The sequence below is a fragment of the Pteronotus mesoamericanus genome, unplaced genomic scaffold, assembly GCF_021234165.1.
Source record: "Pteronotus mesoamericanus isolate MK-2021 breed Mesoamerican mustached bat unplaced genomic scaffold, CSHL_Meso_final contig_90, whole genome shotgun sequence".
Classification (NCBI taxonomy): domain Eukaryota; kingdom Metazoa; phylum Chordata; class Mammalia; order Chiroptera; family Mormoopidae; genus Pteronotus; species Pteronotus mesoamericanus.
The window spans coordinates 519,478-544,273 of record NW_026555277.1 but is presented as its reverse complement, the minus strand read 5'-3'; the positions used below and the strand labels follow the sequence as shown (position 1 = coordinate 544,273).

At 44.6% G+C, this 24,796-nt stretch overlaps 1 protein-coding gene across 1 annotated transcript in view; it reads right to left on the bottom strand.

The window, feature by feature from the left end:
• Positions 1-14,874, bottom strand: part of SP110 (SP110 nuclear body protein) — a 38,850-nt gene extending 23,976 nt beyond the window's left edge. Inside the window, exons 1-7 of the mRNA XM_054585557.1 lie at positions 14,720-14,874; positions 12,008-12,155; positions 10,314-10,482; positions 7,871-8,119; positions 6,558-6,641; positions 5,144-5,221; positions 3,257-3,325 (exon numbers count right to left, since the gene is read on the bottom strand). Of these exons, the coding sequence (XP_054441532.1) occupies positions 3,257-3,325; positions 5,144-5,221; positions 6,558-6,641; positions 7,871-8,119; positions 10,314-10,482; positions 12,008-12,154 (796 nt within the window). The 5' untranslated portion in view covers position 12,155; positions 14,720-14,874. The remainder of the gene's footprint in view (positions 1-3,256; positions 3,326-5,143; positions 5,222-6,557; positions 6,642-7,870; positions 8,120-10,313; positions 10,483-12,007; positions 12,156-14,719) is intronic.
• Between the last annotated feature and the right edge of the window lie 9,922 nt (positions 14,875-24,796).

Here is a 24,796-nt window from a genome sequence, read left to right as displayed (position 1 = left end):
TTCACATTTTTCCCCATCACAGAAGGAGGGTTTCAGAGAAATGAGAACCATTACATAGAATACTACTTTTTTTGGGGGGGGCATACAAGAGTGTGGTATGTCTATTTTCAGTATGACTACCTGTGTTGTTTATTTCTCTAAATTTTGTATCTCTTTTAAGCTGTTTTTCGTATTTGTAATAAAAGTGGTTAATTAAATGTAAAATAATGTGACTCCGAGAAACATCCTGGTAAACCTTTTCATTTAAATATGATAAGAAGAAAGACAAATCTGGAAGGGCCTGGCATCTCTTTCTCCTTTTGGTAGCTTAACAGAGGGAAGCTGCAGAGGGTCAGAGTTCCCCAAACAGAACAAGATAACACCAGCTCCGGAAGCTCCCCCTTTCTTACAAGGCCACTTCTCGGACCCACCGGGGAGCATGAGCTATTGCATAGTCACTTTGATGTTTCTGCCCCTGGTCCTGTAAACATGTAGCCTTGAGCACTATGGGAGTGAACGCCTCCGGGTGGGGACGCTTGCCAGAGGGCATGCAGACCATCCGAGCCAGCTCTACACTCGGGATAACAAGATTTTGGGGAATCGCGCGGGCTCTGCTTCTCTGCTGTGAGATTTCCCTCCAATAACTCTGTTTCTATCAGCTTCGCATGCTGCCCGTGGTATCTGTGGCTGCCTAGCACAATGATAAATTCATAAAAGATCCTTGTCAGATCATTCTCCAAATTATGGGATATTACAACTATGGCTTCTTTCATTTTTTTTCATTCGGGAAATAACTAATGCTTCCTTTGTGCCTGGAGATTACCATCTAGCTGGGAAGAGACATGGTACCTAAGTAATTACAATGGAGTATGTGGATCTTCCCAAAGGGCCAGTACTGGGGGCCATAGGAACATACAATGGGACCAACTTAGCTAATTTAGGGTCAGAGGATGCCTTCTTGAACTCGACATTGAAGCCAACACCAGCGATGAACAGGAGATAGCCAAGCATTTATGGGAAGCAATGTAGGGTCAGAATGTAGCATTCAAAGAGAGCAGCATGTGCCGAGGATCAAAGGGCAGAGAAACGAAACGAGAAGGATGGAAGTTCAGAGTGGTTGACTAGAGCTTCGAGTGGAAAGAGATGAAGTTGGAGGTAAAGGAAGGGTTGGATTGGAGAGAGCTTTTTTTTAAACCTGTTTTTTAAAAAAAAATATTTTATTTATTTTATTTTTTTAGGGAGGAGAAGGGAGGGAGAAAGAGAGGGAGAGAAATATCAATGTGTGGTTGCCTCCAACGTGTCCCTCCTGGGGGCCTGGACCACAACCCAGGCATGTGCCCTGACCGGGAATCGAACCAGCAACCATTTGGTTCACAGGCCGGCACTCAATCCACTGAGCCACACAAGCCGGGGATTGACTGAGAGCTTTGAATCACATGAAGAACTATGAGCACTATGCTAAGAGCAATAGGAGGTCATGGACAAGTTTTAAGCATGGGAGTGAAACCATCCCATTTTAGTGTAGGAAAGACAAGATGGAATCAATAGAACTGGTGAATATACTAAGGTAGATCATCAGGTAGTCAAGGATGACTTAGGCTTTGGCTTGGCAACTGGGTAGCTCATTTCAAGTTAAATAAACTCCAAATTCCTCCCAAAGGCCTGTGCTGGCTACATGACCTGGCCCCTCTCTACCTTCTTACCTTGTACCATCTTTTCCTTTCTTCATCATTGCCCAACAACACTGACCTTTCCCCTCAGCCCTGGCTCCTTCACATTTGTGAGTGTCACTGCATGGATTATCCAACTAAAGTGACTGCCACACAAAGCTACAAGTCCCTACTGTAACCATATCCTTAATTTCCTTTCCCCTGCCGTCACTGTCTGAAATGATCTCGTTATGTGCTTTCTGGGTTATATTCTTTTTCTCCCCCCAACCAGGAGGTAAGCTCCAGGAACTTTCTTCTTTCTTTCTTTTGCTTGATTTCTTGCTTTTAAAAAACTCTACCTTCAGCTCTCAGAATGGATATACATGGAATTAGTGCTTACTGAATATTTGTTGGATAAAAGTCTGAATAACGCCTAGAAGACTAGGGTTTAGGCACATTTCAGACATAATTAGATTGGAATGTCGAGACTTGCAAACAGGGATGACCAGTGTGCAGCTGGCTTTATGGTTTTTTGAAGACAAACCAGAGCTGGGAATGTAGAACTGGGTGGTACTTGAAGTTGAGAGAGTGGCGGACAAGGCTCAGGGAGTGTGAGTTGAATCATCTGAGTAGTTTCCGCCAAACCAAGAAGGCCCATAGGAAGCACACACAACAGGGTGAGAGGGAGAGAGCTGCTTGCCTTTTCCCCCTGCCCAGGAAGATCACTTACCTTTGGGGAAAAGGCACAGACCTAAAGTACTTCTATGAAATATCTTAAAAGGGCACCAAACCTGTGATTTTGGACACTGGAAACATGCTAAGGGTAACCTAAGTCAGGGACAAGGAACTTTAATCCGCTGCTCTGTGCCCCTGTAGAGCAATAGTTGTCTACGTGTGCCCTCACCTCCTATTCATTATTCAACCCACCGCAGCTGGCTTCTGCTTCCATTACCACTAAAATTGCCCTGGAGTTTTCCAGTGGTACCTTGTAGCCAAATCCCAAGCTCCTCTTATTTGAGTTTATCTTAATCCCTCCTTGTAGTCAAGTCTTTTCCTCTCAATTTACTGATGGGTCCTCTTCTGGTGCTCACCCCTTCATAGCCTCTGACAAAGCCAGTACTGGACACAGCTGCACACGTGGCTAGCACAAATCTTGACACAGAGAGGTCAAACATGGAATGATAAAATTTCCCCTCAAACACATTGCATCCTTTCTCAGCAATGGGCACCTAGTTGTTTAAGCCAGAAATGGAAGAGCAAGCCTTGATATCACTGTCTTTTTTATCGTCAGCTTCCAGTTTATCAAGTCCTGCCAACTTGACCACCAAACTGATTTTGAACCGGCCCTCTTCTCTCCAACTCCATTGCTCAATCTGAATCCAGGCTACTACCAGCTGTCATGGCATCTGCTCGACAAATTGTTGCCTTGTTTCCATCCTTTTCTATTCCCAATTCATCCTTTAGACAGCACCAAAATCAGTCTTGACAAGTTTAAAATTGGAGAGCATCATTTACCAATCAGATTTCTTCAATGGCTCCCAACTGCATTTCAAATACAATTCATCTTCCGTAACCTTTGACCTACAAGTGTGAGCTGCCTCCTACCTCCTTGTCTACTGTCATCTTACCTCTCGGAAGCCTTTTCCTTGGGTATCTCTTCTTTTCAGTTGACCAGATTTGTCTTTTTCTTTTCTTTCCTAAAAAAAAAAAAAAAAAAAAAGAATACAGACTATCTTTTATAGCTACATGCATAGATCTGCCAAGCTTCTAGGTCAACAACTTTCAGCTTTTATGTTTGGTCTTCAAACCATAGTGACGAGGAGATCGCTGGCAACCTTGGGTGATGCTGTTTCATGGAGTAATAGGGGAGGAGAAATCCCGAAGTGGTCAAGGAGGCAGAGGCATGAAGAAAGGGAGACAGTGAGTCTGCATAGTACGTTTACTAGAAGCTTTGTTGTGAAATGGAGGGGCAAGCTATGGTGGCAGGTGAAGTGAGGTGGGCGCCAGGAGAAAGTTCCTTTATCGGTTTTGCCATTGGCTGGATGCAGATCCTTGTGAGAGGCTGATGCTGAATTCTCAGGAGAGAGACGGGATCATGGACACTGTCAGGTGAGGTGGAAGGATTGCCTTGGAGAGAAGGAGAGAAGCAGGGAGGAGGGGACCCTGGTAGCCTGAAGTGAGGGGATTCCCATCTGATGCCTTTCTATCAAGAAGGAAAAATCAATCTGTTGAGAAAAAAAGGGGGCATTGGGCAGGGTGGTTAGAGGTTTAAAAAAAAAAGAGCTTGAAGTCTGAAAGGATCATCATAGGAAGTGGCATTGTCACACGGTGTGGAGTGATCAGTTAGCTGAAATCGCGGCCCAGTGGGTGCAGTCTGCCCTGCTGTGTGCCTCTCCCCAGAAGTGCCCGCTTTTAGATGCAGTGTGCAGAAAGCAATCATAGTCTCCTGCAAGACCTTCCAGAGACTTCTAGGAAAAGAGAGAGTCAAGTCATATTAAGTATCAGCGACAAGTTACTGAAATGATGGATCTTGGACTCTAAGCTGGTATGAAGGGGTGTGAAGAAAGGCCGGTGATGAACTGGAAGAGGGAAAGGCCAGAGGACTGGTCATCAAAATGGGGTTGAAGGACAGGACAGAGGGAACACACTGTAGGAAGAAATCAGGGAAGGGTATTTTTGAATTCATTTTAAAGACTGTGCTGAGGAAGGGCGATTAGAGGTTGAACGATGGCTGTAGAAAGAGCAAACTTCAAGGATTTGTTGTCAAAAATCAATTCTTTAATTATTGGGAAGTTGATCCAGGTTGAGTGATGAAAGGGCCTGTGGATTGTCTCTGGGTGCAGCAGGCCAAGAATTGCTGGAGGAAAAAGCCATGGGAAATTAGCAGATGAAGGATGGGAGAGATCAGAGTACTGGATGGGCTTGTTATTCACATGCACCTTGAGCGTCCAGGATGGTGGCAAGACTTGAAATAGAAAAACTCCAAGTCAGCCTTGAGTCCTGCTGGGCAGTGGAGGGGAAGTCAAGGGGTGATGCTGAGGAAGTAGTGACTATTTCACTTGAATTGTGAAGCCTCAGGCAAGGGGATGGGGGAGCAGAGGCCTGGCTGGGGACAGCGGGGAGCAAGGTGTGAACACCCAGCCTGCTTTCCACCCTGAGGTGAGTAATAGCAGAGAATAGGCCGCTGTGTCTTAAGAGAAAGCAGTGTGCACTTGGGAAAACAACTTTTAATGAAAGAAGGAGATGCGACTAACCCTCCGTGAAGCTGTGGCTATAGGAGAGCTTGGTGATTTCAGAACAGGCAACTCCAGTGGCCCTAAATGCCTTCTGCTTTTCCTACAATTTCATGAAGGCCTTAAAGAAAGAGGCAATGAAGGGAAATTGAAAAACAAAGTGTACTGAGCATCGTGACTACAACCCCAGAGTGAGTGAGCACGATAAGATATGATCAGAAAAACAGGACGCAGGGCCACATGCCCCCTCCTGACACCTCCAGGGGGAAGGGCAGTCCTTACCTTTCTTGATGGGAGGTGTGCTGAAGGCCTTCTGGGCCTCTCTTGGGTGACTTGGTTCAGGAGAATCACTTCTTATCACTGTCAAAGGAAACAATTCATTTCAGAGGTCAGAGGGGCTCAAGAGAAAATGCTGAGGGAACTCAATGTGAGAACAAGAGGGCAGAGGACGTGTGTGGCCCAGGGCTAGGGACCTGCCAGTCAACAGGGTTCCCTGGCTCTGCTTTGATTTGATCAACTTGTGGTTATTGTACCTGTGTGACTATCACAGAACCAGGGAACAACTGCTCGCAGGGGTGGTTTGCCTCATTTGGATGGGTTCCCCTTGCTCAGTGGATGACAAATACAGGGCCTTTTAGGAGTTGTCACTCAGGGAACGAGGCTGAGAGCAGTTTAAGTGGTGACGTTGAATTATGAAGGTCACAGTCAAGGTGAACGTCTGCCATATGAAAAGTATGTGTTATTGCTTAATGTCTGTGGATGGATATTTTTCACCTGCTCTACCTGTCATTATTTCACCTTGAGAAACAGTGAAGGAGGCAGGGTGCCTTGTAATATTTCCATCAAAGAAAGCAGGAGCTAGCTGCTTGGTACTTGTTAGCACTTGTTAAGAGCAAGTAAGTATGCAGTTCTTAGTTTCTGCCGCACTAGGAGAGACAAGATGCGCTTGAAGCCATAACAAATAAAGGCTCATCTCAGGAACGGCTGTGAACTTTTTGTTTTCCCAAGTCTATGATATCCGCCTCAAATTCTGGCCTCTTTAAGAACAGGTAGCTGGGGCAGGTGGCAGGCAGTCGCTAGAGCCTTTAAACAATTTGTTGCGTTTCAAAAAATTTCAGTAATATCAACTTTTAAAAATCCAAACATACAGAAATTTTGAGGGTTCAGAGTGAAAGTTCTTCACAGCCGGCTGGGGACCCGGAAGGAGGACCATCCCTGTCCAGGGCACCAATTCAGTGTTACAGCCTTGCAGCGAATTTGTTTGCTTTTCATTTTGATGGAGCGGTTCTGAGCTTTCCCTCATTGAAGTGGCCTCAGAGAGCAGCTGCATCAAACAGTCCTGCCCTGGCTCAGTCCCTTGTGCTTTTCCCGTGTATTCCCACCACAACCTCTTTCGGTGTTTGCAGACTTCTTAGTGGTGTTCGAATCCAGGCCCAGGAAGTATTAATGGGGTTCCTATCCTTTGTCACTGGTGCCCGCTCCCCGTCCACCTTGCCCTCCCCAGGGCCTTTGGCTCCCTCAGGAGCTCAGGTCTCCTGCCCATCCAAGCCCTGAGGGCTGGGTGAGCGCCCAGGAGCTGCACCTGCTGGTGGTCAGGAGCAGTGAGGAAAGCCCTGTCTCTAGAAGATTCATATGGCTTCTCCTCTTTGCAGACACAGAAACTAAGGTGCACTTAAATCTTTTAAATCAAAATTACCTGGCACGTGGGCTGGGGGAACATGAGGCATCTCCTGTGCATCTTCTTTCTTTCTTATTTGTGGGGTTGGGTTGTCACTGGACACTGAGCAGAAGAAGAAAAGGAATTTCAGGTGCCAGGACCAGCAAGCAGGGACCAGAGAAGGAGGATGAGAACAATCTATTCTAGCTGGTAAAAATGATGGTGCCCGACTGAACGCCACAGCCTGGTGAAGGTGAGAGAGTGGGCATGTGAACCATCCTTCCTTCCAGTTGGCTACTTGTTAATTTAATGATGGTACATATTTTGCTCTTTGGAAAGTCTAGGAGGTAGAATCTTACATTGTTATTTGCTTTGCAATTACGTTAACCTTATTTGGATGGTATGTATTAGAGGTGTGGAGGAAATGTTATTTGGACCAGAGGACCCCTGATTCTCAGAATTCATGATGCCATCTCTGGCAGCTCCCCAAAATATATCATGCTCAGTAAACGACACAGTCTTCGAAACTACATCAGGCCCAGTAGACCTGTTACCGTCTTTTCTAATAATTTCAGTACCACTACTCTTAGAATTCAAGCCATGTGAAAGTAAGTGAATACGCTTGAAGCCTATAATCAATCAGAGGGCGAGCAGTCTGGTGAGGGTGGCGGATGTGTGTGTTGCCTAAGTTACCTGTGAATCAGAAGAGTGTGTTTGAATGTTGGTTGGACAAGACTGTTGAACATCATAGCATCAGACTGGCGTGGTGCCACCTGGCAGCCACCTGGCAGCACCCCTGACAAGTGGTCCTGTGCCAAGTTGGTGCCTTGGTTCCCCGCGGTCATTTTCTTTGTCATACTCTGCTTTTTCTCTCAGGGCTCCTGCTACAAGCCAGCAGGTATGTGCTCTCCCTGCACAGCCACGCTGAGCTAAACTAAGTCAGCCCCAAGGACATCGCCGCGCACAGTGGTGGGGGGTGTGCTGGGCATCCACTGTGAGTATCTTCACCATTTAGGTGGGGGATTATGTTGGCCATTAGAGAGAGGAAGGAAAATCATTACAGGTTACAGGCCCAGCATGTGGGGAAGGCAAGTGAAGGGTAAAAATGCCCAGGGCAGACAGAGCATCAAGGTCTAAGGGCAGAGGATTGGGCTGTTCTGGGGGCGGAAGCAGGTGCTTTAGGCACTATCCCCCGCTAGGCCCCTCGCAGTGTCTGTAACCCTTCTTGGAAAGGACTGTGTATGGGACGTGGGTTCATGGAAGGGGCAGGTCAACACAAAGATGGGACCCTGGGGTTCTAGATGTGGCCCAGGCTGGCAGGGCACAGGTGTGGGACAGGGTCTGTTTCTCACCTGGAGTGATCCTTCCTTTCTGGATGACTCTGGGACTATCTTTGGCAGAGCCAACAGAGCTGGACGGCTCGCCCAGGACCTGAGCACTCTGCTGAGGGATTTTTCTGAGCTCACTGACTTTGGGTACAGGGATTGGATGCTTCAGCGGTGCGGGCGGTGGCGGCAGGGTCCGGTAGAGGTTTCTTCCTGCTGGGTTGGCTGGAGCTTCGAAGGGGTTCGGTGTGGACAACCTTCCGCAGGGAATGAAAACTGGGATTGATGAAAGAGCACATATCAGTGCCATAGAAACCCAGAAATATTTGGGGAAGTGATTTTTCCCTCCCTGACTCCCTGCCTTCCTCTTTCCCTCCTTCCCTTCCTCTCTCCCTCCCTCTTTCCCTTCCTCACCCAAGGATATGTTTATTGATTTTACAGAGAGAGGAAGGGAGAGAGAGAGAAACATTGATTGGCTACCTCCCGCATGCACCCGGACCAGAGATTGAACCGCAACCTATGTATGTGCCCTGACTGGGAATTGAACTTGCAACCTTTTGATGTACAGCACGATACTCCCACCAACTAAACCACCTGGCCAGAGCATGGGGGAAGGGATTTTTTTTTTTTTTTTTTTACACATAACTTGCCACAGGTCGGGGGCATGGGGTTATTCATTCTTCCCCAGGCGCATAGAATTGATTCTTCATTACCATTGTCACGTAGTGGCCTCTGTCTAATTTATGAATTTGATTTGGACATCCAGCGCTATAAAACTATATCTAGCCTCTGATCTAATGCCACAGTAGTTCCACACATAATGTTGAGTTTCACTTTGTGCCCAGGGATTTAATTTTTTTTACCTTTTTCTTAGTTTTGGTTTCAGAATATAGATACTTATGAATAATGTTTTAGTTGAAATAGAGGTCCCTGTTTTAACAAATAAACACATCACACCTCCCTGTAGCAAATAAGACAAAAATATGCATTTCTTTTCATAGTGCCTCTGGTTTCTGCAGACTCAGCCCTTGTCTCTCCTCACCTTGCACCCTATGGCCTGGCCACACCACACTTCCTTCCTGTCCCTAATACCCCAGGCCCCTAGCTTTCCCTGTGCTGTTCCCCTGCACAGCCAATGGTGGGTTTCTCTTTTGGTTCTTCTCCATTATTTATTTCAGAAGTAAAGTTGTCCCAGCCAGTGAATAGAAAAAGGAGAGTAAGGTGGGATTTTGGAGAGGGTACCTGAAAAAAAAAGTCACGGAGTTGTAAATCGAGAAGGATGTTTGAGCTCAGCCAGGCTGGGGTGGGGGGCGACGCCCCAGTGTGTGGTGCGTCCGGCTGCCAGGCTTGTCCCGTGTGGCCTCGGAGGCACATTTCCCTGCGCACCGACCCCATGCTGCTGGGAGCACGAGCCCATGTGCAGGTGCCCGCCTGGAGGGTGACTTTTGTCTTTCGCTGCCCCTTTAGCTCAAGGAACCTCTTCTCCCTTTGGGGAGGAGCCTCTTGATGGCCAAGTGTCAGAGAGCAGTTGAAGAGCTGTCAACAGTGGTATCTGCTGGCCCTTCCCCTACCAGCCTCAGAGACGTGAACCACACGTCTTCCCACAAACCTAAGATGGTTTTTCTGTCTGCTTTTCTTACGTCTTTCTCCCTCCAGCTCTGTCGTTGCTCTTTTTTATGCTCCTGTATTTATTCATTTCTTTCTCCCTCTAAGTGTGCTTCATGTTCCACTTCCTTCTCCTACCTTCGCTGTCTGCCTCTGTCTGCTATGCCCCTTCTTTCCACATCACGCTCTGCCTTCCAGCTACCCTCCTGAGAGCAGCGATTAGAATCTCAAACCCTGGTATTGGGAGATCCAAGCAGGACTTCTGGTGCTGCTCTTAACAGACAAATAACTTAGGAACGTTACTTTGAGCTTTAATTTCCTGTGTCTCATGGGGATCATTATGACTACAGGGTATTGTTTTAAACACTTTATTAGGTAATCATATAAAGTGCCTGCGGCAATGCTTGGCACATACCAAGCACAAAAAAGCAAAAACAGCAAAACAAACAACCGAACAAAAAATATACTTATTATCATCCTTCCCATACCCATTACTCTTCCTCTCTGGCTCTCCTTGTCCTTCTGTCAGAAAGGCCCTCTGTGACTGCATTTCTGTCACATTATGCATTCCCTAGAGACTGCCCAGTCGGCTAAACTGTACAAATTTCCCCAAATTCATAGAATAGGTAAGATAGAAACACTTATGTCCTCTAGAAAACCATCTTAGAGAGCCAGGGCCACAAGCTAGTCTTGCTGCCATGCCCGTGACAGAGTATAGTCCATATGTTCCCGATCAGGGAGCGGGCGATTCAAGTGCATCACCCAGGGGCTGGAAAACAAGCCGAGCTTTCAGCCCAGCACCAACACCCGCCCCCCGCCCCCCGCCATGTTTCTATAGCCCCGAAGGGCCCAGGAAGCCTCCTACCACTCCTGAAGCTGTTGAGAACTGTTTTCAGGTTGGGGTATTCACGCAGGTTGATCTGGCTGAACAGCATCTCCAGAAGTGACGGCTGAAACGAGTCCTCCAGTTTGGTGAGAATGTTGTGCACCACTTTGGATATGGGGACCATATTTCTACAGGCTTCCAGAGATTCCTAAAGAAATGTAATGAAGGATTATTATACAAGATTATAAAGTTAAATGGAGGCTTATTACGCATTTGTGGTTTTCTAAGTTGTAAGAAAGCTATTTTGCTCTTTTAAGAAGGAATTTAATGCAAAATGTGCAGTCCACTTCTCTAATAGAAAAAACAGTTCCACATGTACTTTGGGAACTTCACATATATTTTGATAGCTAGTCATAGGAATAAATAATTTAGCCTTCTTTAAAATATGTTTGTTTTGTGAACCTTATTTTAGGTACATTTGAGGGAAGAAGGAAATTTTAAGAGAGGAAAGTGGGGTCAAAGCTGTGCCGGCGTAATGAATTCTCTAAGGCTTGCGGGAGGGCACTGCAGCAATTGACCTGGGGTGTCAATTTCGGCAGCTGACCTGAAGTGCGATGTAATGGCTGGTCACTAGTGGCAGTTCTGTTGAATGGGCTCCAGCCATAAGGAAATCACCTGGGGGGGCTCTTCTTGATGAGAGGGGGGCTAAAATGAGAGGCACGGCGGGAAAGAATTGATTGCAAAGTGCTTATGGAGCACCTCCTAGGCGAGTCCTTGGGGACAAAGCAATGGAGAAGGTCAACGTGGTGCTCCCTTCATTGAGGAGGAGGCGCTGCCAGGCAAGGGAGATGGGCCTTAAATAACAAATGCAAGTTAAATAAGCACGCAGCTGTTGACGAGAGTTTTATGAATGAAAATCGTAGATCCTATGAGAGAGGATAATGAGGGGGCTCTTAATTAGGTGAGTGGGTCAAGGAGGCCTCTCTGAGGGGTGACATCCAGGCTGTGATCTAGAGAGGCCGTGGAGCCAACCAGGTCCTCCTGGTAAGGAGATGGCTCTGCCAACCCTTCCCTAGGCTCAGGAAATGCTTTTAAAACCCCAACATTATGTGAAAAGAGTGTCATTTTTGTACACATAGTCATATCTCCTATTGCCTGCCTTCCTTCACATCAGAATGGACTATGGATGGCATGTTCTTAGGAATTAGAATGGAGCCATTAGTGTGTAAAATGGTGTCCCCTCCCTCCAAAGATATGTCCACTTGAAACCTGTGAATGTGATCTTTGGAAGAAAGGTTGTTGCTGATATGAGTGAAGGATCTCACAATTAGTTCATTTTGGATTAAGGTGGGCCCTAAATCACAATGACGAGTTTCCTTAGAGGAGAAAGAAAGGGAGAAGATACACAAACAAACAAGGTGATGTAGACGGAAGCAGGGATTAGGCAGATGTTTCTCGAAGTCAAGAATATCAAAGATGGCTGGTGCCACCAGAAGAATGTCAGGGAACAGATCCTCTCAGAATCTCTAGAAGAAATCAACCCTATTAACACCTTAATTTGTGAGTTCTAGCTTCCAGAGCTGTGAGAGAATGCATTCTTTTTCCTTTCAAGTCACCTGGTTTGAGACCTTCTAAACTCTAGAAGCCCAGAGGGTTTGTGGCTTGAGACCCCAATAATCAGGCATTCTTGGGGAGGCCTGGGCAGCCATGGGAAGGCAGTCAACACGACTCACCATGTACATTTTGTCGGTGATGAAGGATTTGTCTCGAAGGCCTTCGAAGAAGGGAAATGGCTTGAATATGGCGTAGGAGATCTCCAGTTTCTGATGTATGAAGTGCTCACGAAGAGCATTTTTTAATTCTCGGGTCATGGTGAACATCCTATGGAAGGGGCCCGAGAGAAAAAGAGAAGTGAAGACATCATGTATTCGGTGGGCATTCTGGTCCCAAAGGCCTCCCTGCACCACCTGCAAAGCAACATCTGCTTCAAAGACTCATGGGTATAGGAAGCAATGGCAACATGCAGCAACAATGGAGGCTAAAAGTAACTGACTACATGGCCCCAAAACCCAAAGGGGCTGCTGGTTAAACATCAGGCAGGTATTAAAAATAGCTTATATTTATTGACTTTGTTCTAAGGGTTTTTTTTCACATGCAGTGACTTACTTTATCTTCACAAAACCCTTGTAAGAGGGCCACTATGCTTTCCCCCCTTTTTATCACTGAGGACACTGAATCAGAGAGAGATTTAATAACTTGCCCTAAGTTGTGCAACCTGCATGTGGAACAGGTGAATAAATCCTGACTTTCTGGCTCCTGGCTCACAGTTGTAAGTACTGTGGTCTGTGGCAACATTGAGCTGAGTTAAGGTTTCCTGGGCTGCCGCTTAAGGCACCCACAAGCAATGCTAATGTAAAAGGGACTGCCCCACAGCAGCAGAAAGATGGAGACTTGACAGTGCTTAGAAACTTTAATAACCACCTACAGGCCGTGGCTGGGCCGCTCAGTTAGATAGAGCGCTGTCTCAATGCACCAAGGTTGCCGGTTTGGCACTTGGCCAGGACACATCCAGGAAGCAACCAGTGAACGCATAAATAAGTGAAGCAACACATCGGTATCTCCCCCCAGTAAAAATCAATCAGTAAATAAACAGTCTACAATGTTCAACACAAATAGGCAAAACATAAATAAAAACACAAAGAATATAGACGTGATTAGTAGAGATGACTTAACCGATTTATGTACCAGTTTCCTCTCTCAGAACAGCCTTTTCCCATGCCCATGCCTCTTTATAAATTCACTACATGATGAGGAAAATTAAGTTTTATAGGCAGAACATTTACAGATGATACTCTTGACAAACTGTCAAGAAAAGGGAGGCATTACCAAAATATTCATTCATCTAGGGGTATTTTAAAAATCAAACACAGATCCCATTTTTCCAACTTTATTTTGTGTAAAAGAGAATATGGAACATAATTAATGACTATTTCCAGGGATTTAATCCCAGTGGCAGATTGAGTACCACTGTCTCTCTCTTTTCTCAGTCTCAAATCCTTGAAGTTTGAGAGACGAAAACATATTATAAAAAAGAAAAAATTCAGTACATTACTGGAAAACAAGAAAAGATGCCATAGGGGGTCTATAATTGTGAAGAAATCCTGAAAGATGGAGAATAGGTGGGAGAGAAACCTAGCACCCATGACATGTATGAGGGAAGGATATTGCAAAGAGCAAAGAGCCAGGTAAAGTCAGAATGAACACACACTAAGAAGAGGAAGGGGTCCTGGGGTTACATTTAGATGACTAATTAAACAACAGCATTCAGAACAGAACACCCGACTGAGTCCTCATTTTTTACAAAAATTTTTTTTTTTGTTATTTTTCTGTTACGGTCGGTATTCAACATTACATTAGTTTCTGGTTACAGCATAGTGGTTAGACATTTATATAACTTACAAAGTGATCTCCCTGATAGGTACATGTTCCTCATTCCTTGTCTGTTCTGATTCCCAGGGACGAAGCACAGAGAGGTTAAGTAACCTGCCCGAAGTTTTGGTGGCAAAGGAGAGCTCATCTGACCAAAGCCAAGTTTCTGACTAACCCCTGCTACCACGTCTCATGTAAGAGTGTTCAGACTTTTATTAGGTAAAAGAGTCTTAAAAATGACCAAGCAAAAGTCAAACATCCACGTAGGAAAAAACAAAACAAAAGACACAGACAGGTCAAAAGTCCAATAAATATAATAAAAAACATGGCAACTCACCAGTAGTTGAAACAGTGCAAATGACGACAACTTAATAGTGAGTTTGCCTATCGAATCAACCATGATAGAAAATAGTAGCAACAGTCACAGACTCTTGGTGGACACGCAAACATTCTCAATGTTCTGGAGGCTAACTTAGCAATCACGTTTAAATATCCTAAAATACGTCTTCCCTTAAGTCCCAAATTCCACTTCTAGGAATTTATTTCAGGGAAATAATTATCATGTGCTTAAAGAAAAAACATAAACTGTTTACAATACACTCCAGAGGAAATTAAAGGTACTCTCCTTATTTTCCCTTTTCCACCCGCTTCCCAACTATCCCCTAGTCACCTGCACCTGGATAACGAATGGGCTGCCTGCCGCGGGGCGGGGGGCAGGGTCACAGAGCACGGACGAGGAGGGTCGAGAGCAAATCTTGTCACATACACACCGTCAGGCAAGAATGCAGGGAAAAAAGAGGAGCTGTGTGTGTGTGCCCCCCCTAAGTCTGTCCCTCTGTTTGTTGGTCTCCTATTAAATCCCACATGCCCTTTTTCTCTTTGGAAAAAACAATTTTAAAAAAGAGTGAGCCTCGCAGTTTAAACAGTTGAGTTCCACCCTGCCACTGCTGCCAGGAAGTGATTCTTAAAAGTCCAGTCGCCAAAAATGGATAAAAACAGCCAAGTCGAAAACCTACCTGGATGCTGGGTTTTCCACCTCCTCCTTCGCCTTCCTAGGTGCAGAGGCCAGCCAGGGGTCGCTCCTGAAAGCCTGGGACAACGGCTGGCAGGGAGAAACCGTGGGTGAGGCAGGAAGTCTGTGTTTGGCACATGCAGCAGCGAGGGCCTGGCTTCAGAGGAAAGAAAAGTGAAACTATTTTGAGCAGATCATACAGGAAGCTGAAGGCTGTGCCTGCAGCCTTGCTCCACCCCGTGGAAACTTGGGAGATCACCTAGGGGACGGTGATACACTGGCCTGGAGAGGGTTCCAGAGGGGAGGAGGTGTAAGGGTCCAGCCCCAGAGTCCAATCCCAGGGTCCAGGGAACTAAGGAGCCGCGATGGGTCTGCTTCCCTGCTCACCTCTATTTCTCATGACATCCTTCTATACTTTTTGGGGGTGATGAATGTGTTCTACCACTGGATTGTGGTGTTGGCTAATATATTGACTAGAAACCATCAAAGTTTAAAAAACTAACAAGCAATTACAGGGGAAGCAAGGTGGCTCAGAAATGCCTTTAATTTGTCAGGATAAAATCATTACCTAAGAAAATCACAATAAAGGGAACCTGAGCATAAACTGAAATTAAGCAGAGGTAGGCAGACCTCCAGGCTGGAAAGTGGCTGGGAGCCAGGCAGGCACGTGGGTGTGGGAAGGGTGTGGAACCACAATTAAGGCAGAGACCATTCCATCACGCCTGGAAGTTCCCATGTGCCCTTTGCAGGCATCTCCCCTGCAACCCCAGCATCAGGCAGCCCTGCTCTGCTTCCTATCACTACAGATTCCTTCTGTCTGTAGTAAAGCTGTATGTCAATGGAAACATACAATGTGTGCTTTTTCATCTATGGCTTCCTTTGCGCATGACAGTGCTTTTGAGATTTATTTCAGTTCCTGCACATCAGTAATTTATTGCTCTTTGGCAGGTGTGCTGGCCACCTCTTGCTTGTTCTGTCTGCTCACAATGATGTTGTTAATGTCAGCAGTCAGTCTGATGGTCTATGGGATGTCCAAGTGATCCAGATGTCTTTGAACTATATTATGACAAAGGGCAGGTGAGTTAATGCCATCCCTAAACAAAACTGTAAGTGAAAACTCTTGTCTGTTGTGTGAGAGTGAAAACTTTCTGATTCTCTTTTCTATTTTTTTTTTTTACCCCTATGGTCATGGAGAGCGATGTGTTGCAGGGAGCGCTGAGGTGGATTGTGGGGCTCCTGGATCTGAGGGTTACTGTCCAGAGCGAGCTGAGGAGGGAGTGGAGTTTTGAATCCCGCAGAGCCCATCCCGGGGTTGTTCCGGATGGGGGAATAAACACGAGTCGTCACAAACACTTCTCTGTTTGCCAGGAGAGGGAACAGGGCTCTTCCCTTTAGGGGAGAGAAGGCCTGATTCTCCTTTCTAATCAGACTGGAGAGAATACTTTTGCCAAATCAATGGCCACACACCGTGAACCTGAGGCTGTGGGGTGACCTGGGCCGGTGCTCTTACTGCCCCGATAGCCTGTTTTCTCATCCCAGTTCTCCAGCTTTCCCGTAGATTCTGCGAGCTAACAAACATACTTCCAAGAAATTGATTTTCTGCTGAGTTAGCCAGAGTCCATTCAGTTAATTGTGCCCCCAAACCTGAACTGGTTAAAAAACTGGTACCAGAGAACATTATAGGCAACAGATCTTCAGAGAAATGTGGTCAATCTGGGATTGGTTATCTGACCTAATTGGTCAGATACATGAAAGTAGTAAACATTCCTTGAGTGTTCCAAGATGGGAATGTGCTAGACTTTGGTAAGCAAGGGCAAGTTAGCAAATTAACTTATAACGCTGGATTGTGATCAGAACTCTACAATTTGCTCCCCGATCCCAAGTGTCAGATATTGGCACACTTAATGCAGTCAAGAGAAATCTTTCAGGTAGAAAGAACACATCAGCTTGCCTTCAGGGATTATCACCTAGTTGACCTAAATCTGGGTAGGAGACAGGGGAAGGAGGCAGGCTGGCATTTTCTTACCCCATGGGTCCCATGGAAGGAAAAGAAGACTGACTCTCTAGGGAATGTAGAGAAATACAGGACAGTGGAAAATAGAACCTAAAATCCCAGCACATTGTTACCTGGACTGATGTATGACGTTGCAAAGTAGGGCTTTCTGATAAATTTGAAAGGACTACCCCTTCGATCCCAGCTGCACCACTGGTCAGCTGAGGAACATCAAAGACTTTGTGCTTATAAGCAAAAGAAACCGGCACGTCGATGCCACTGCCCAGCTCAGTGGTAGCCTGGGTTGGCCTGCTGCCTGGGGCAGAGAGAGAGGAGAAAGAGGGACACCAGAGTAGCTGGTGTGAACTGTGCCAGGCTTTGTCTGGGCCACTATGGCCCACAGAGGCTGAGAACTGAGGATGGTGGTGCCTAACAGAGGCTCAGCTTAGCAGCTCCTCTGCCCACAAGGTCAGAAGACAGGGAGTGAGGGAAAGAGAGGGGGGAGGGATGGAGGGCACGTGGGAGGGACAGAGGGCACGTGGGAGGGACAGAGAGGAAGAGAAAGATGGGGGAAGGAAGGGAGCGGAAGGCATGTTTGTGCAGCACCTGGTAGGCACACAGACCCTGCCCACTGTCCTGGAATCTTTTGGTGGGAAAGAAAGAGCAAAAGTTGACAGAGGGATAGAAATTCTTGCCTTCTATGTTTTGCAAACATATTTATGCAAAATTCTGAACACATTTATAATGAGCTAGAAAAATTGGGATTGCTCTGCTTCCCAATCTATTGGCTCCCTGCTGTGACTGAGGCCCTGGGTTCTACAGAGACCCTGGTTCCTCTTCTGTCTTTGACCCATTGTCCTGCCTGGATTTTTATCCTCTAGTTTTGGGTATTTATTTTATTTGCACATTGTTCCCATTTCTTTATTTTTCAACTTTGTGTTGATACCGTGTGTTTTTATACATTGCTTCAAATCCCTTCCAGAAAGAGGGCTGGGTTTATATGTGAAAAAGTTATGGGCAAACATAAATGTGACACACGGGTTAACTAGCATCACCTTGACGTTTAAGGCCAGGGAATCTCAGTTCTAAACCTTCCCCTGTCTGATGAGATGCCGGTAGCTCTCCTCAGGGTTTCAGTGACTAGCCAAGGCTTGGTTTTTTCCTAGTAACTCTGGCCGTATTTGTAAAGTGTCCACATATTCAAGAAACCTTAGAATTCTACACCAGGCTTCTGTGCCCAACCCTAGCACTTCCCTCTGATTGCACAAGTTCAGAGAGTTCTCTCTGAACTCTGGCTGCTTTCCAGAAATTGGAAGAGCCTCTTCCCCATTTTATAATGCTGAGCGTTTGGCTGTCCCCAGGCCCGTGTCTGAGCACTGGGCCTACCTGGGTCCGTCAGAGGCTCGCCACTGTGCCTGGCTAGCCCATGGGCCTGAGAGAGGATCTGAAATGTTTCACATTTCCTTTTCCTTCTCACCCCACCTCAGCAAGGGGAAGGAGCAAATGCGAAGTTCACTTAATCGCCACTCAATGGTACCGTCTTCACCCCCAAACAACTTTAATTCCTTTGAGTTAATTAGACTTCCCCTCCATTTTTCCTTTGTGTGAACAAGTGGCCCCATCTTCCGCCTTAATCTGGCCTTGCTCCTCCTCCTGGGGCAGAGAACTGCCTTGGAGATTGGAGGAGGGACAGACACGTCTCAGTGATCAGCCATTTCACTTTTCTTTTACCCTTTGGGTGCTTTGCCTGAAGGATTCTGCAATGGGTAGCCATCCTCATCTTCATTAGAACTCCGGGAAAGAAGAAGGCAGAGAGGCAGAGACGGTCTGTCCGACCAAGCAAGGTTCTAGGCCAGCTGCATTGCCCTGGGCGGCCAGTAGAAGATGGCAGGTGAAGGCAACAATCTCAGCTGCAGGTCAGTTCTGGCTTTCTCTTCTGTTCTTCATTTCTGGCAAGGTCGGCATCTACCCTTGTTCTTTCTGTCTACCCAGCCTCACTCCACAGGTGTGCAAGAGACTGAGGTTGCAAATGGATAGATAAGGGGCACGTCAGGTTTTTAAAATTAAAATGGGGAAATTTAAGGCCACGTGAGTCACCCCACTGTATTTCCTTACAACGGCCATGCAGCTGGGCCTTGCTGCAAAGCTCAATTATTTCTCACAGCCTTGAACCATCTTATTTCCCCATCCCTCCTCTATCCCTACCCCAAGTCAACTCTGTCCAGAAAAGGCCTTTTTAGGAAAATTAACATCCACATCAAATGCCTGACTATTGTCAAACTTTCTCCAATTTCCTGTTAGTTGGGAACCAGTTTTATTCAAAGTCCGAGAGTCAGTTCAGTACCTCTGACACAAGACAGGAGGAAGTGAAAATAGGTGGGGCCAAGCGACACTCACAGGCGATGTGGGCAGTGAGTGTCGCTTTCTTTACTCTGGGATGTGACACCCATCTGGTTAGAGGGAGATGCACATTGTCATTTAAAAATGCAAGATAAAAAAAGAAGTAAAATATAATTAAAAAATGTAAAATAAATATATCAACATGTTCTTGTTGGTAAAACTTAAAACAATGTACAACCCTGGACTCTGAGCTGGGACTATTTCTGACACTAGCTGGGCTCCAAGAAGGCAGCGTGAGAGTGGGGTAACGTTGTCCTCATAGAATGAGTTAGGAGGTGATGCCCCTGCTTCTATTTTTTGGAAGAGACTATAGTTGAAATGGTTTAATAGAATTAAACCAGTGATACCATCCGGGCCTGGTGCTTTCTTTTGGGAAAGGACTATTAATTATTGATTGAAGTCCTTTAACAGCTACAGGCTTATTCAGAGGATCTATTTTTCTTTGTTGAGTTTTGTTAGTTTGTGTCTTTTAAGAAACTAGTCCACTTAATTTTTTATCAGATTTGTAGGCAGAGAGTTGTCCATAATATTATTTCTTTATTAGTCTTTCAATGTCCATGGGACGAATATTAGCAATTTGTTCCTGATATTAGCAATTTGTCTTCACCCTTTTTTCTTTGTTAGCTTAACTGGATATTTGTCGAGTTTATTGGTTTTTGTTTTGTTTTTTCCCCCAAAATCACCTTTGGATCACTTCTCGGCCTTTTGGCTAAGATCAAGTGCAAAAATCACCTGTGGTTTCATTGATTTTCTCTAATATTTTCCCACTTTCAGTTTCATTGAATTCTACTCTAACTTTTATGATTTCTTTTCTGCTGCTTGCATTAAGCTTATATTTCTCTTTTTTCTCTAGTTTCCTTAGGTGGTAGCTTAGATTACTAATCTATATCTTGCTGTTTTTCTAATATATGCGTTTTAATGTTATACATTTTCCTCTAAGCACATCTCTTGCATTCCATAAATTTTGATAAGCTGTGTTTTCATTTTTTAGTTAAAAATATTTTTAAGTTTCTCCTGAGAATTCTTCTTTGATCTTAGAAGTGTATAGTTTAATTTTCAAGTAATATGGGATTTTGCAGCTATCTTTCCATTATTTCTACTTTATCCTGTTGTCATGTGAGAATATATTTTTTTTATTGGGTTGGCCAAAAAGTCTGTTATGTTCTTTCCATAAAATAAGAAATACATTTTTCATTTTGACCAATAACTTTATTGATTTGGATATTTTGAGTGTGCTGGCTATCTCCCACAATTGGCTTCTATTGTGGCCAGGGGTGCTGCTTAAATATCTTCCAATGCATAAGACAGCCCCACAGCAAAGAATTATTTGGCCAAAGTGTCAATAGTATCAAGAAACTTTACAAACCACTATTGACATGTTCAACCAGTCATAGTACCTTCTGCATACACTACACAGATCTTTTTTTGTGCCTCAATTATGTTTTTCCCTTTCTTGAAGTAATAAAACGTGATACTCTGAAAATGATGCATGTTTTTTTCCATATTCAATATTAAAATGGCTGTATAAAAATTCACCAATTTTGACAACTTTCTTTTCAAATGCACATTGATATGACAACTGTCACAGTATAATCTAACTAAATTGTTTCGAACGAAGTTAAAGACAACTCAGCACTACTAGACCCATCGTACAGAAAAAATGTAATGGAGTTTTTGGCCAAGCCAATACAATTTCTCTCCTTTTAAATTTGTTAGGGTCTGTTTTATAGTCCAGAATATAGTCTATTTTGGCAGTATACCATGGGAGCTCAATGGATATATGCACTTTGTTGATGTTGAAAGGAGTATACTCTACATGTCAATTAGAGTAAACTGGTTGATGGTGCTGTTCAAGTCAACTATATTCTTACTGACTTTCTGCCTGCTTGATCTATCAAATACTAGAAGAGGGGTAATAAAATTGTCAAACAATATCAAAATATCTGGAGGGTTTGGCTAGAAAGAAATATAAAAATTTGTTAAAGAATCTTGGAGTTTGCAAACTGGAAACCCAGGGGAGAATCCTGCAGTGTTCCAGGGAAGAAAAAAAGTTTAAAGTTCTTATGTTAAAAAGGGCATTCTTGAGAATTATCAATCCTATATTCTTAGTTCTCGGATTGGTTCAGGACAGTTATCAGGCAGATGTCAGGATGGATGTGGATGCCAGGGTGTCCAGAAGGTGGGCACCAGGAGGTCTGGGACCTCCAGCGGTCTGCGTGATAGATGTCAGGTGTGTGTGTGTATGTGAGCCCTTGAAAGGGTAATCAGAGTGTTATATGGAGGTCTAGATATATATTTTGGCATTGGCACAGGACTGGAAAATTCAAAAACATTTTAGTTCCCAGGCTCATTAAAACAAGAATGGAGCCTTCTCCTGCATCAGATTTCATAATGTCAATACTTACAGTAGTTTAGTTAAAATGACCCCTTTTTATGTATGCCCTACCTTTTCTCCTGCAAATTCTTCAACAATAGTAGTGGATTTATCTATGTTTCCTTTTAGTTTCTCAATTTTATTTTCAAGTACTTTGATGCTCCTTTAAGTTTTGTAAAATTTAAATCATTTTTTATTTTTCAATTACATTATATTTCAGGTGTACAACCCAGTGATTAAGTATTATATAACTTATTAAGTGAGCAACCCTATACATCTCATACCCCTCTGATACCATGTATAGTTGTTAGAATATTATAGACTACATGTTTTTGCTGTATTTTACATACCTATGACTATCCTGTAACTACCAATTTGTACTTCTTAATCCCTTCACCTTTTTTTGCCCATTCCCTCAACTGCCCTTCCATCTGGAAACTGTCAAAATATTCTTTTTATCTATGAGTCTGTTTCTGTTCTACTTGTTTTTTTTTAGATTCAGTTGTTGATAGACATGTATTTATTACCATTTTATTGTTCATAATTATGGTTTTTTTCCTTCTTCTTCTTAAATAAGACCCTTTAACATTTCTTGTAAAAGAGTTTGAGGGTGACGAACTCCTTTAGCTTTTTCTTGTCTGGGAAACTCTCTATATGTCCTTTAATTCTAAACTTAGCTGCTTAGAATAATCTTAGGTCCTTGCTTTTCATCACTTTGAATATTTCTTACTAACCTCTCTGGCCTGCAAAGTTTCTGTTGAGAAGTCAGCTAACAGTCCTATGGGGGCTCCCTTGTAGGTAAGTAACTGCTTTTCTTTTGCTGCTTCTAAGATTTTTCTCTTTGTCTTTAACCCTTTGCATTTTAATTATGGCATGCCTTAGCGTGGGCCTCTTTGGTTCATCTTGTTTGGGACATTCTGCACTTCCTGGACTTTTTTTTTTTAAATTACATTTTATTGATTATGCTATTGCAGTTGTCCCAATTTTTCCCCTTTGCCCCCTTCCACCCAGCACCCTCCAGTCCCTCAGTCAATCCCCGCCCTGTCGTTCATGTCTTTATGCTTCCTGGGCTTGTATGTCTCTTTTCTTCACCAGGTTAGGGAAGATTTCTGTCATCATTTTTTCAAATAGTTTTCTATTTCTTGCTCTCTCTCTTCTTCTTTCAGCACCCCCATGGTGTGAATGTTGGTACATTTGAAGTTGCCCCAGATGTTCCTTACAGTACCTTCATTTTTTCCAGATTCTTTTTTTCTTTCTGCTGTTCTGGCTAGGTGTTTTTTGCTTCCTTATACTCCAAATCACTGTTTTGACTCTCAGTTTCATCTACTCTACTATTGATTCCCTGTAAATTATTCTTCATTTCAGTTAGTGTAGTCTTCATGTCTGATTGTTTCTTTTTTTTATGGATTTCATGTTCTTTTTTATGCTGTTGGAGTTCTCTCTAAGTTCATCTACTCTTCCCTTAAGTTCATTGAACATCCTTGTACCCAGTGGTTTGAATTCTGTATCTAGTAGATTTCTTGTCTCCAATTTGTTTAGTTCTTTTTTTTTTTGAGTTTATGTCCTGTTCTTTAATTTAAGACATGTGTCTTTGTTTCCATATTTTGGCAGCTGCTATATCTCCCAGGTTTGGTAGACTGACCTAATGTTGAGGTGTCCTGTAGGGTCCAGTGGTAGAACCTCCCCGTTCACCTGAGCTGGACACTATAGGTGCACCCCCTGTGTGGGCTGTATACACCCTCCTGTTGTAGTTGAGCCTTGATTGCTTGTTAGCATATCCATGGTAGGAGTTTACCCCCAGGTTTATCAGTTACTAGCACTGGCTATAACCTCCATGGAGGATTAGCTGTGCAGGGGCCCACCCCATGGAACAGGACTTACTTCAGTGGGGCTCTGGTGCCTGCTGAGTTTGCCCTTTGAGAGTGTTGCTTGTAAAGGTGGTTGGGTGGTACTTTGATATGGCCTGAAGCTATCTACTGAGTGCCTTTGCCCTGGGCCTCCACGGGGGTGCAGACCAAAGTCAACCACCACCTATGTTCTGCTGAGGCTACCTGGCATAGCTATAAAGTGATCTGTAGATGGCTGCTATTGTGTTGGGCTTGGAGGAGCCTAGGAGAGGCCAAACTATGAAACAAAACAAGCTGTTACTAGTGCCAGGCCTGGGGCCACTTAATGAGAAGTATGGGGCATGCCAAGGTCAGATGCTTTTTGTTTGAGAGATTTTAGGAAAGTCTGAAGCATGAGCCAAGACAGGCTATTCATATGGAAAAGCCACTGGAAGTTGCTTGGGTTGGCTCACCAGTTGGTTGGGGAGGGGTCTCAGGGAATCACCAGGGTGGGGTATACAGCGTTAGCCAGGTTGATGGGGGCTCAGCTATGGTTCCTGCCCAAGTGACTTTGTGGGGAAGGGGTCAGCAAAGGAACAATGGCCTCTGCCAGCACTTTTGTCTGGGAGAAAGCCACCCCTCCAGCCCTTGTCTTAATGCCAGACAATTCAGTTCTTCCTCATATGTCCCTGGTGCCTTTTGTGCTGCTTTCCCAGTGCTGGAGTTCAGAAGGAGTGAGTCCGAGTTAAGTCTGTGAATGGGCCCCTTAAGACTAACTGCTTGCGGCTCCAGGAGCCCTCCATCTCACTCAATCAAAATCGCTGCTGATTTTTACAGTCAAAATTTAGGGGGACTTCTCTTCCTGGCACTGGAACCCTGGAACCCTGGGCTGGGTGGCCTGTTGTGGGGCTGGGATCCTTTGCCCCACATGACACCTTCATAGCCCTCCTGGTTACTATCCTCCACACATGGGTGTGGGACCAGCCTGTTCTGCATCTCTGCCCCTCCTACCAGTCTCAGTGTGGCTTCTTCTATAAGTCCCTACCTAGTTGTAGAACCTCCAATTACCTAGATTTTAGGCAGTTCTGAATGATGGCTGTTCTGTAGTGTAGTTGTAATTTTGATGCGGTTGTGGGAGGATGCTAGGACCACATTTACCTATGTCACCATCTTGGCTGGAAGTCGATGCTACTTTCTAAGTTGCATACGCATTAAGGGTTGCCATGTTTTCTTGGAAAAATCCACCTCTTTGTCGCTAGGTAATGCCCTTCTTATTCCTGACAATTATAGTTGATCTGAAGTCTGCCTTGTCTGAAATTAGTATAGCTACTACAGCTTCCCTTTGATTAGTGTTGGCATGGTATATCTTTCTTCATCCATTCACTTTTAACCTATCTGTGTTTTTATATTCAAAGTTGGATGTTGTTTTTTTACCTCTGTCAATCTCTGTCTTTTAATCAGTATATTTAGACCATTCACATTTAAAGT